Source organism: Notechis scutatus, chromosome 1, assembly GCF_049901735.1.
Source record: "Notechis scutatus isolate UNSWTSFEM ecotype Mainland chromosome 1, rNotScu1.2, whole genome shotgun sequence".
NCBI lineage: Eukaryota > Metazoa > Chordata > Lepidosauria > Squamata > Elapidae > Notechis > Notechis scutatus.
The window spans coordinates 40,787,372-40,801,136 of NC_142009.1; the positions used below are offsets into that span (position 1 = coordinate 40,787,372).

General features: G+C 37.7%; 1 protein-coding gene across 5 annotated transcripts in view; it reads right to left on the reverse strand.

Moving 5' to 3' along the window:
- ATL2 (atlastin GTPase 2) overlaps nt 1–2,201 on the reverse strand; it is a 46,617-nt gene extending 44,416 nt beyond the window's left edge. For 3 of the 5 annotated variants that reach the window (XM_026684509.2, XM_026684503.2, XM_026684494.2), the window contains exon 1: nt 2,086–2,201. In XM_026684509.2, coding sequence (XP_026540294.1) covers nt 2,086–2,155 — 70 coding nt within the window. In that variant the 5' untranslated portion in view covers nt 2,156–2,201. Of the gene's footprint in view, nt 1–1,108; nt 1,169–2,085 lie in introns of those variants that run through there. The other 2 variants (XM_087961627.1, XM_087961623.1) reach the window with 1 other exon arrangement.
- Nucleotides 2,202–13,765: the final 11,564 nt, after the last annotated feature.

The window sequence follows — 13,765 nt, forward strand, 5'->3', positions numbered from 1 at the left end:
TCCTACCTGCTTTTGCTTTTATACATTCTCTGCACTATTTAGGAGAATAGCATCTAACAATATCTGGGAACATAATTGTTAATCTTTACTGAAAGTCAGTCCAGTGTTCAAGACAGACTATCCATGTGAGCAGAACTTAGAGGCTTGCAAATACTGTCTTTTTAAATAAAATCATAAATGCAAATTCATCAACTTTCCATTAAGCTATACATTCATAGCATACTACTACAAAAAGGTATATTTTGAGGAAACTAAATATACCACTACAAAATTTCTAAAGGAAAATACTTATAAAAATGGTATTGGTAGGAGTTCTATGATGTTTTCAAAAAATTCACTTCAATTGATTTACTGTAGGACAAAATTTATACTGAAATGTTCTCTAACTTACAAATCCCAGTGTCAACTCAGTATCAATTGTCACGTTTATTTATGGAGAGACGTGGAACAAGCATTATGCAAGCATATTCCCTTAGCAGCTTAACAATAAATATGTATACACATTTATCACATGAATGCAAAAGCAAAACTTTACTTCCCAATTTAGATAATTTTGGTTGGAAAAATAAAGCCACCAGTTTTTAATTAAAGCCCATATGCTTCCGTCTTCTATTTCATGCAAAAATTGCCACAAGCAAATTGCAAAAACCAGACACAGGGCAACAAAGCACCCTATCAGTATTCAAAGGAGAAGCATTCTTGGAAATATTTAAAACTAGGTCACATATGCCTGCTGTAAATGATACATTCAAAAAATCCTTTCATAAAATACTGCAACCACCACTATCAGAGTTGCTAACCAGAAGATATTTGCTTTAAATAGTTTGTTCCTTTCATCAGTTCGACTTCGCTACAATATTTTAGCAATGTACAGTCCAGCATCATAATTTACTTGTAATACTTTACACTGCCATATTACATGATACAATGCATTATGCACTAGAACCAATTATGTCTACTATTTTATGTCGATTATTTATACTACTTTCAGTACTATAAAATAACAGCATAAAGCCTATGTAAACAACTCAGCTGTCCAAACAAATCCATTCCAATTACACACGAAGAGAACATGTTCTGCATGCAAAAAATCCTCAAGTTTGATCACCCATGTCTAGGTAAGACTTGAAAGCCTGAAACACTGGTGCTCCCAGTCAAATGCAACACAGCAGTGACACTGAGTAGGTTCTTGAAGCTATTTGCATTTACTCAAGAAGTACTCCTCATATCGGGCAAGCATCATGGAACAGCCCGGCTCTACCACTGCCTTCTTTCACTCCTTTGACACGCTGACTGATGCTTGCCACATAATGTAGCTCGGAGGCATCGCAAAGGACGCCCGCTCCGACTTTAAGTAGCTATAGCCGCGAAGACAGGAAGGAGCCAGGCCTATTTCTGCTATTCCTTAACCCACCCTCGTAGGTATTGAGATCCCGTGCCTGTAGATCACTGATCGAAAAACCTCCCCCGCCCCCTTTCTATCAAGTTCACAGCACCCACGCTTGCCTATTCCCTACGTCGTTCTTCCTCCTTACAGTAGTGAAGCCCAGTGGCAAAATATATGCCACGGCGTTCCCCTTCACCACTAAATAGGCCAACCAGACAGTTCATGTCTTTTTCTCCTCATTGCAGCAGCAGCAGCAACGGCGGCCGTTTGCCACATTGGGTCACTCTGCCTGCTGGCTTCTTTCCTCTGTCTCAGCTTCTCAGTCTCTTGCTGCCCGCCGACAGTCTCTACCCTCAAGGACCAACGCCCCTCTCAGAGAAGACACCTAGCCACCCACCTCCCCCACGAGGAGTTTGACGAGGCCTTCTGGCAACCTCCCGCTTCCTAAGTCCACCGCTGCGTGAGAAACGGTCGCTCCGAAGGGAGAGGGAAGACCGAACCGCTGTGTTTTTGGCTCGCCCAGGCAACTGGCGCGACAACCGTCGCCCGCACGCGGAGACCCCTGAGGGAAGCGATTCCTGCCTTCAGCCGTTAAGGGAAAGAGAAGCCCCAGAGAGAAAAAATGCCGGGTTCTAGATCCGTCACCTGCCTTCAACAGGGATGCCGGCGCTCCTTTGCTGAAGCAGGCGGTTAGTTACCTGTCAAGTCCGGTTGAAACCGAGGCTCTTCCTCTCGCTGCCCGTACCGAGCCGCGTCTCCTTCCGCCATCTTGTCCAGGTTTAAAATTAACTCCCCGTGACGTCAAAACGCCGCCGCGAGCCTTTTATCAACAGGCACAGCGCGGCCGCGACGCTGTTTAGGAGCGGAGTGGGTCCTAGCGCCGTCGGTTTCGTCGTCGCCGACCGATAGTTTTCGAGCGCGACAGTGCAGACGTCTTAGTACTCCGAGTTTTTCTCAGTTTAGCGGTTTGCTTCGCATAAATCAGCCACGTGGGAAGTGTCATGTTTATGGAAACCACTTCGAAGTTATGAACTTTCTCGGAGAAAATGTTTTATTTATTTTTATTTATTTATTTTGTCAAGCAATTACAAGAGAACAGGTATAAGTATAAACGTAGTTATGGATACATGAAATGGATACATATAAGAAGAATAAAATAAATAACAATAAAAAAAACAATAGGACGGGGACGGTAGGCACGTTGGTGCACTTATGCACGCCCCGTTTGCGGGAAAGTTGCTGGTAACTGATTCTACTCCATTTCTATCTTACAACCGGCTCATCTAAATCAGGCGGACAACTGATCAAAAGATAAAAGTTCCAATTTCCAATAGAAATTTAAATAAAATGTGTTTGTCCATTGCACCGGGGGTGGGCAGATTAGGAAGCTTCCACCACCATCACCCCATTTGACTTTGCTCAGGGAAAGGGAAAGGGAGGGCTGGGACGCAGACGGCAGGACAGGAACATAACAAAATGGCTTTGTTTCTTGGAAGAGACTGTTCCATGGCACTTTTCCTAGTAAAGATGGCCATCATTTTCACCTTTGCCACTGTACATGTTCAAGTGAACTTGTTTCCCATCATAGAACCCATTGGGTCCTCCTGGAATTCGAATGTTGCAGTTTTCCCAGTTTGAAAAGCTTTGGTCCAGACAGGCATTTCCCTGTTTTCCTCCTGTCATCAAGTTGGAGGAAAAATACATTGATGCAAATTGTGCTGCTCCTGCAGGATAATTTATTGGGCCTCAGAAATGGGTCTGGGCACCTCTCATGAGGTGCATTGCATGACTGAAGGCAGCAATTGTTTCCCAGACAGTATTTCCTCTCACACTCAACAGCAGGGAAAAATACAGCAACTTCTTGTGGACAAGTGTTGGGAAACTCCATTGTAATAATTTAGTTAGTATTATGGGCATATCAACCTCTTGATTTAGAAGTTATGGAGGATAGGATCCAGAGACCAGTATTTTCTGAGATGCAATGTTTTGTCAGGACCAGTTGCTTAATGTTCATTCAAAGGTACAATAGATCTCCCCAGAACTATTAATGCCCCATTTTTAGAATTGCACACACATGATCATGTGATCATATTTTGGGTACTTAGCAATTGGCACACTTTTATGCAGCATCCCATGGTCATATAACCATGATTTATGTTTCCAGTGTTTACTCCTGGTTTCCGCCAAAAATCCTTATTGGGAAAATGGATTCATTTAACTACCATCATGTTTGTTTAATCACCATGGCATTAACTTAATAACCATGGTGTTTATTTAACAACCACTATAAAAATTGTCATAATCCATTCCCATGATGCCTCAATTATGACTGCAATGACATGATCATAATTTGAAATTCAATAACGATTGTACCCCAAGGACTACCTGTATGTGCATCAGTGTCACAAATACTAAAATAGGGGGAACTTTTAGCATGGGTTAGATCTGCCATCTTTACCATTTTTTCTCCATCCCTTAGAGAGGTTTAGACTATAGAATACAACTTTTCCCATTTCATTCCTTCCAGATATCTTGGGCTCCACCTGCCACAATGTCTGTTCACCATGCTATCTGGGCTAAATGACAATGGTAGAACAAAACTTCTAGTTAGATTCAGTGCATGCTTGGCTGGACTATAGCTGAAAGTTGACAATATGCTGTTGTTCACACTAGGAGTTAAACAAGAATAGAATTTGCTTCACTCCTGCCCACAAACTGTTGACATTAAAAATATCAATTGAAACTAGTGGAATTATTTCAGTTTCGAATAAAAAAGCATTCACTGGATTGCAGCTGCAAAGAAAAAACCACTTTATTTCAAGTTATATTATTTTAGATAATAGTTATAACAATAACAATAATAGGAACCAATTGACAATTGCGTTTTTGAGGAACCATCAATGATATTTATTAAAATATGAGAACATTTCCCTGTGTTACCAGGAAATTTGAAGCTCAACACTTGTTGTCTATATGGCTGCCCTTTAGGGGATAATTTTTATTTTCTTTGATCCTTGAAGTCTTGTCATCCAGATTGTGACATACAGATCCTTTTAAAATCTGTACCTTTTTTAACCTGGTGAATACAGCTGAAATCAAGTAAAAAATTCAGAAAAAGGTTTTTCTCTGTCCATCACAAACTTTATGCTACTAAAACTTTCATGCCCAATTGTTTGATTGAAACCTTCAATTGGAAGAAACAGTGTACAGGGAGCCCTTGACTTACAACCACAACTGAGCCCAAAATTTATGTCACTAAGTGAGAAGTTGTTAATTGAATTTTACCCAATTTTGCAACCCTTCTTGTCACAGTTGTTAGGTGAATCACTGCAGCTATTAAATTAATAACACAGTTGTTAAGTGAATTTGGCCTCTCCCTTGACTTTACTTGTCAGCAGTTTGCAAAAGGTGATTGCATGACCCTAAGAAACTACAACCATCATAAATATGAACCAGATTGCCAGGCCCCTGAATTTTGATCATTGGAGTGATAGTGCAATGTTCGTAAGTGTGAAAAACGGTCATAAGTCACTTTTTTCAGTGCTGTTGTAACTTCAAATGTACACTAAACAAATAGTTGAAAGTCGAGGACTACCTGCATTATAGGGCAACAATTTTTGAATCAGCATATCTTAAATGGGCTAACTTGCCAAATGTATCCAATATACAGGACCCATGACTCCTGTGGGACTGAAATTTGCAAAGTTGTGGCTGCTTCAGTGCTGCTGCACTCAGCCATAGTTATGTAATCATCATTTCCAATGCTTCCTACTGGCTTCCTACAAACATAGTCAGTGGGGATGCCAGCAGGAAGTCAGAAGGATTTTCCCACTCCCACTGCCTATTTGCCTGCCTGAGTTCATTCTATTTGTCTGTTTAGTTAAATAATATACTGATCAGGTCATATGCGATTATTATATTTTTATGTTTCTTATTCCCTTATCAAACTTTCCAAGTTTAAGTATTATTTGTTTACAATTGTTCAGGTCCTAAGCTGAGACAAAAAATAATCATTTCCCCAGGCATCAATTTTACCAATCTTCTTAAAAAGGTTTGTTGAAGTAAAAAGGAACCCTTTGGGGGGGGTGTTGTTCACCATTTCTTTATTTTTTCTTTGTTTATTACTAAATAAATAAATAAGAAAATAGCATAGAGTCAAATCTTAGATGTGTTTCTAAAGTTTTGTCACATTTCAAACACCACACTAGTGGCTTTTAATTAATATAGCACAATTATGGATTAAAATACAAATGGCATCATGATAACATAGAGATGATACAGGAAAGTATCAGTATAATTCTGATTTTTGTTATATTAATTATCAAACACAAAGAAGTTCAATGGGTTCATTTTCAAATTTCAGATTACTCTCGAAAGGATTTAAACTTAGAGCTGACAGAACCTCAAGAACTAAATCAAGAATTAGGAAAAGCCCACTACACCAGCATCCGAAATCAAAATGATGAAGACTTTCTAGAATATTACAGTAAGCAGTAAATTTAAAGTTAGATACAAATGTGGACATTTCATCCATTGTTCTGACAGTTGAACCCCCAAAACTGTAACGGTATATAGGAATCAATTTATGATGCAGGAGGAGTGTGAGGAGATAAGGCTCAGGCTATTACAAAAATTAATTATGGAGTTTCATATTCCTTGATCTAAAATTTCTGCATAAATTCCAAGAGTAGCATAAAGTCAAGCAATTCTATTATTGACCAATCCAGATAAAAAAAATCCTGCAATTCATGGCAACTAGGGTGACCTAGCTTCTTTGCATTGTTAAGGTCTACTGTGGTAGTTTTAAATCTTAAGTAAATAATTTTTCCTGGTTCTACAAATATTGTATATTTGGAGGAGGGATCTTTTTTTTAAAATAAAGTTTCAGGGTACCTTGCTTAGATGTTCTCTGTTGTTTAGCCTGGTCTGTCCTGCTTTCCTCTTTGTCTTCCTCCTGCACAATCTTATCCAGTCGGGTTCTTCTTTGAGGTGGCCATTTCTGACCACTGCTGCAACCACCTTCGGGAAAGGGAGTTTAGACCAGCCAAGGAGGAGAGATGCGGCTCCCTTCCACTTGGCTAGCATCTCCCCCCTCTCCACCACCTCTACGGGGTGGCTTCAGCCCCGAATCCAAAGGATCGGGGCGCTCCAGTGGCGAGCACAGATCGAAACCACGCATGATCGCGGATTTCGCTCTGTCACTAAAGAGACCCAAACTGGAAGTCCCAGAGGAGGGATCTTTAATTGGGAAGTTTTTATATCTTTTCCAATCAAGTGTTTTTCTAAGTTTTCTCTAAGTTTTCTGCAAATGTATTATCTGTCAGTACAGCTGGCAGTTGAAAATTTATTTTTCAATTTTGAAAATTATTTCATGGTCCTCCATCCCTTGCTTTTTAAAGAATAAAGAAATAGGCAGAGTCTATTTTGAAAGATGACTGTCTTCTCTCCCATTTTTCCCCACTTATGTTTTCTCTCAAAGCTTCCAATTTAATACATTCATTCATGGAAAAGGAAGATCTTTATAAATGTAAGGAACAAGCCAAGAGAAAACTGAGTGTTTGCTAAACATATCACTACGATTTCATCACAATCTGTTTTTCCATGAAACACTAGAAATCATTTTCAGAACATTAACACAGTGCTTCAGTCTAACAAGTTTCCACTATCTTTTTTATAAGAATGCACGGTCTCTCTTAATTTAGTAAGGTTACTATTTATTAGCTCACAAAAGTTGCTTAATATTTTTCACCAAACAGAGAGTTAATAATTTGCTTTATTGCAACATTTTGAATTCCCTTCCAAACCATAATGTGAGGAGAATTATGCAAACATACATTGGATTGCAACCTTTGTCCCATTATGTTGACTTTGGCCCTTGAGGGAATTTAATTGGAGTTTATACAAATGAAAGATGGGAAAGAAAATTCAATATAGCTGAGAAATATGATTTGCAGTTGTCTTTTCAAAGCTCTAAAGGGTTTTGTCTGAAACTTCAAACCTTTGCAAAGATTTTGTAAAAATCTGCAAAACTCCTTCATGCTTTTGAAGTATATTTTATACAATACATAATATATAATCATATGAGCTCCAAGATATAATTGCAGATTTAATTCTAGTTAATTGGAGGGGGATTGGGATGCTAAAGGAAGCCCATCTTTCACTAGCAGACAGAATCCTCCCATAGAGTTAGTTTTCTCTCCACAGATCTCTACTAATTCAGAGTTTATTCAATAAATCTTTTTGATTGGAAAGATTGCTTAATAGAGGCCTTGAAAGAGATGTAGGAAATCAGTAGGTCACGGGAGAAAGCCACAGATCACCTTGCCTGTTCCATTTCAAACTCCAATTAATAGCCTTTAGCCAATAGTTCCTGACCTGTTTATGGAAATCTACACCCTGATCTATGGCTTATGGTGGTTCAAAAGATTATGTAGGTGATATCCTAGAGAAGAAAGTAGACAAAATAATACTGGTAAAGGCATAGTTATTATTGTAGTAAGAATGAACACAATTCTTTATTAGAAATGGCTGCATGTTTGTTTGAGGCTGCTGGAAGCCAAATTTATGTTATCATTAAACTTTTAAAGAAGATAGTAAACATTTATTAAATTTATAAGTCTCCCAGAGTCACTTTGGCTAGTGAGATTGTCAGCATTTAATAAATTATTTAATGAATAGTTTTCATACCTTAGAATAGAATAGAATAAATAGAATAGAATAAATAGAATTTTTTATTGGCCAAGGGTGATTGGACACACAAGGAATTTGTCTTGGTGCAAATGTTCTCAGTGTACATAAAAGAAAAGATACATTCGTCAAGAGTCAAGAATCATCAGGTACAACACTGTGACTGTGTTAAAACATTTAAAACAGTTTGTTTACACATTATTCCACAAAAGCTTTTAATAATGTTCCAGTGGTCCTCTCAAAAGAGACATTTGGGAATTATTGCTCCTCATCAAGGGCTAATATAATTAAATGCTCCTGCTCCAATTAGCTTCATTTAGTGAATTCAATGGAGGGAAGAAATGTTTTTAAAAGCTCTGCTGTCCTGTGCTGAATAAGCCCAAGATGTGATATAAATCAAAATCTCACCAAAGCCCACCATTCCCTGACTTCACAAAAGTCATATTATAACCATGGCAATGAGACCTTTATGTCTGGTCTCATGTCATGTTGATTTAGAGCTATACGGGGAAATTCTGCTAAAGGCAATCTATGGAGAAAAGCAAAATAAACAACACAAGAAATCCCTACATTACAAAAAAAGTGGAGTGAAGTAACAATCTTCTCTATCACTTCTTTCAGAGAAGGAAAGGTTACTAATGCTGTCATTATCAACCTTCAGCAACTCAATGTCATTTACTTGATAATGACCCTGATACAATCTACTAACAGGATTTGGTCTTGCACCCTCCTAATAAGGCTACAAATCATGTTGTAAGGCTCTCTGTGGCCCATAAGCCAACAATCTACTGCAATTACTGATCATTGACAAGCAACTATACTCCTTTGTGGGCTTACAAAATCTGAGACTGATTGTCAATTCTATCAGAACGAGTGCAACCTCTAAGAAGACAATAAAAGGAATAAGAATATTTACTGCCTCCTTCTTCTCTCCTACCATGACAAAGGGAAAGTTGCCTCATGACTATCCAGATAATATCATGCCTGTATTACTCCATTGCATCCATTATGCAAGCCCAAGTGCATCAAAACACATGGGCCAAGGATGTTATCTTTTCTTGATGCTATCTGTTCCCATTTTCTCTGCTGGCTGATGCTCAACTGGAATGGACTCCACATATCATTTTGCTACACTGAAAGTAGTTACTGATATACTTTTAAATATTTTTTAAATAAACTATGACCAGGAGATTCCTGTATTTTTGGTCCTGAAGATTCCTGCAGCTATCAAACATCTTCATACTTGCAGTCCTTTGGTGGTACAAGTACAAGTAGCTGTGCACTTGCCATCCTTCTACTATCTTGGAACAGGAGCCTTACTATATCCACCAATGATTCAGCATACTTCAATGTATTATCCTTTTAATATGTAGTTTTTTCCTTCATGGGTAACACTGAATTTATGGAGAAGCAGTCAAATCTCCCAAGGGAAAATCTAGATCCAAATCAAAGAAGTCCTGCCTTGGCACTCACCATTTGTTGCAACCAATTTAATGGAATCTAAAGTATGTGTGCATATATAAAACAGAAGGGGTCAACTTTGAAGGGTAAGAAACTACCAAAACTAAGATAGTCTTCTTCAGAGTGCTACCAGTAAATTTTCTTTAAATCCCCATAATGTCCTTTATTAATACAGCAATGTTTGGGCAACTGGGGACAAAAATAATATTTTTCTGTGGATCAAGTAGAGAGCTATGAAAGCCAACAGGAAATTTCAGCCCAGCCTAGTCAGAGGTTCCTGATCTCTGCCCTTAACTCCATTCCAGTCTCTAACCTCTAACCTCCATCCAGTTCAGTTGCCAGAATGGTTTTATTTCTAAAGTTGCTAACAGGATAAGCAATCAAGAAGCAAGTCTGCTGCAATTTTTCAGGCATCAGTCTGTAAGAAAAGTAATTATGAATCTACAGAAATAACCAGGATGTCAGGAGCAACATTCATGATAAAATTCCCCTAAATAAAAAATGACATCAACACACACCCATGCACAGAAAGAGACAGGAACTTCTATCTTATAAAAGGAATAAATAGGTAAAATAAATATAGGAACAGACTTGCTGAATCAAGCCAAAAACTCTGTTTTCTCACAAGACTTCTCCATGAATGAATGAATCCAATTTCTTTTAACTTACCACCACCATATCTTGTGATAATAAATTCCACAGAAAAATAATATTCTGTATGAAAAAGTACTTTATTTTGTAGTTTTTTTCTAAATCTCCTTCCAACCTGCATCACTGGATGACTTATGATTCTTTGCACAGGTCCACCTGCCATTTCTCCTCACTTTTATCTAGCTGTCACAAGAATATCTGCAGCCCAGATGTGATATATGGAGACCCTTGATCTTGGATCTGAATAATCCAAAAGAGAAAGAACATCTCTTTTCCATAGTCTGCCAATCATACTTTCATGCTTTCCTGTGCCAAAAAAGGGCCAACATTTTCATCTTTTTGTTTACAGATGTTCTTACTCCATTTTTTATTGTATCCCATCTGCAGTCAGAACACTGGAGCAAACATAAGAATCACAGTGAGGATGGTGGGATGATATCATCCTGAAGAATAGTCAAAGCTGTATTTAGGGTTAACAGGATACAATTTTCTGTATCAAAAAATATAAAAAGCAGAAAATTTGGATTGGTGCAATTCACAGATCATTAAACTCATCTTTTGATTTCAAAGAGACATAAGTGTACTATTTGTGTTTTCTTTGATATTCAGCACAGTGATTTTGACTACATTTGATGCATAAATTCATAAATATATTAGAAAGTTCTGGGAGATTTATTCTAGTAGATTTAATGCAATTTATACAGTAATTGTTGCATAGGATCGGCTGCCCATTTCCCTAACAAAATCAAGTCAATTTTCATTTTCTACTATCCATGTTTTGAACAGCATTAGAACTGTGAGCTATTTTAGGATTATAGTATAAGCGAACCATACTCTTGCATGCTTGGGAATTCTGTGTGACTGGAGGAAGCTAATCTTCCATGGAACTAGATTAACCTGCTATAGAAAGGTGGGGCATGAGTTTAGTTTCTTTTCGTAGACATGTTCAGGCTGGTTGTACAGTAACACTTAATTGTTTGCAACGAGTACTTATGTAAAAATTCCCATAGGGAAAAAATGTCAAGGATACATTCTTGTAATGGCATTAACATATTGCTAACTCTTTGTTATTTCTCTTGATGACTTATAAATCTCTCCTGTTGCACAAGATTTGTATACAATAATGCCAAACATGGCATTGTCAAGGTTTTTGCGTTCAAGTCTGCCAAAATAAATAGCAATTTCTTCTCAACTGACCTGCCAGAGCAATTTAACAATAAAGTATTATCAAGCTTGAGCACCAACTCTCCAGAAAAGGGCAGCATCATAAAATATATGTGATAGACTTTGGATTTCCCACTGGCAGAAGCACATTTAATCCTGAATGGTGGTGTTGCTGGATCTTTCCTCCAGGAACACAGAAGCAAGATATTAACTCCCCACCCCAAGTAGAAGACTGTCTGTCAGCTAGCACAAGATGCTGGACAGTCAACTGATCTCCTGCCCATCAAGTGTAGAGAATGGTGTTCCAATCATTCTAAAGATGAGAATCACGTACTTGATGCTTCTGTTCAAAATTGATTCTCTTAAAAATGTGTAAGGCCAAATATAGGTTTGAAAAGCCAAAGTCTAATGGCAAATGCCTCTTTTTCAAGATGATTAAAACTATGAAGTAAAATCAAGAAAAGAGCCCCTTTTTTAAAAAAAGGGGGGTCCAAACTCTAAAGTAACATAAGTCTCATACAAATCTCATACAGACATAAGAAGCAAAACCCAGATTCCAAACATAATAAGGACTAAGATCCACTGAAAGGGATTTAGAATATAGTTCTTAGAAATTTGGTCCAAATTGTTTTAAGACATATTAAATCTTAATTTCACTTGTCAACAATTTAATGCATTTTGAAATGATTTTTACTACCTATGAGTATAGTATACTTTAAAATAGCAAAAGCAAAAATGAAGAGGATTCTGCACAAAGCAGCTTTTATTAAATTTTAAAGGTGGACATAAAGAAGATTGGAATATTGAAGAACGCTCCTAAGAATACTGTGGACTGTTAAAACAAACAAACAATGGATTATCAAACAAATCTACTCATAGTTGTCACTTGAGGCATGAATGACTGGGCTCAAAGTATCCAACATTTTACACAATTTGCAAAGACCTAACTCTCTGAAAAAGGTTCTAATGTTGGGAAAGGTGGAAAGAAAGACAAGAAGATGACCAGCAGTAAAATGGATAGTCTTATCTATATTGGGTATACTCTGACAGGCCCAAAGAACCAGGTTAGGGACAGATTGTCATGGATAAAATCTATCTATGTGGTCACTAAGAGTTGAAAGCAATTTGCTGGCACATTATCAATTCATCAAACAAAAAGAAGAAAGGAAACAAGAAATAAGCAGTAAAACATATCAATAATTGAATCTTAAATGATACCTCCCTAACATGGCAGGTCCGAGATAATCACTCAGCACCATTGGCAGAGATGAGGGAATATAAGGCCAGTACATCTGGAGTTATCCATGATGGGAAAGGGTGATTAGACCTTTTTGTATCTGATAACGAAAACTGGGATTTTTGCATCTGATAACAAAAATATTGAATGGAAATGTTATAAATCAGGGAACGAGGGAAAGAGACTTGAAGGAAGATTTGCTGGATTAAGAATTGAAGCACTTAGCATATTATATCAGGTCATATACTTTGATCACTACAGAAGCCAAACATTAAAAATATAATTTTGTCACTTACAGATATTAAAAGAATGAAGGTGGGAAATTAGATTCAGAACATGTGAGAAAGCCTGTCTGAACTGATAGGTTGAATAGGATCAGGGAATACCAAGACTTTTTCCAGCAACTTCTGCTATTTGGGTTCCGTTCAAATTATCAGCTTGTATGTCTATTTCTCATTTGTAAATAGGCAAAAAGTTGCCAAGCTTTCTGTTGATATTCCTATAGCCAAGGGAATCCAATTTTGAGCTCTTTTGAAATATAATTGTAATAAACTGCAGAATGGTCTCACATTAGTTGTTTACATACTAATGTTCTGATGTACCACTCAGGCCAAAAGCTTTGCAGATCCTATCTGGTTTCAAGGTTACCAGAGTTCATAGTAGTGAGGGCCAGGATGGATTTCTTGTCATGCAGAGGGCAATCAAGGTACCTGTGAATATGGGTAAGATAGGAAGCAGATTTATCCAATTCAGTTTATCTGTCCATCTTTCCTAATATTGTCTATCCTGATTGATAGTAACTGCCAATTGTGTAATGTAAATCTTCCATTTTGTTTGTTGTTTGACCTTTCATTAGAGGTAACAGAGATTGGATTTGGGATTTGCTGCATGCAAAGTATGTGCTCTGTCATTGGCTGTGCTCCCTCCCCACTTTCAATATCTGTTCTAAGCTTGAAGGATTTACAGTTCCTTATGTCCTCCTCATCTGACTTTCCCTGTTCTGCTTTGCTCTCCAAAAGTTCCTGCTTGTTCCAATGACCTCTTCAAGACCTTCTTTCCCAACCACCCATTACCCTCCAGCCTTCAAGGACACCTCTCTATTAAAAATTATAGAAGAGTGCTTGAGTTGGATGAAGTTGAATTAAAGCACTTAATTTGTAGCTTTTACCATGTCAGAG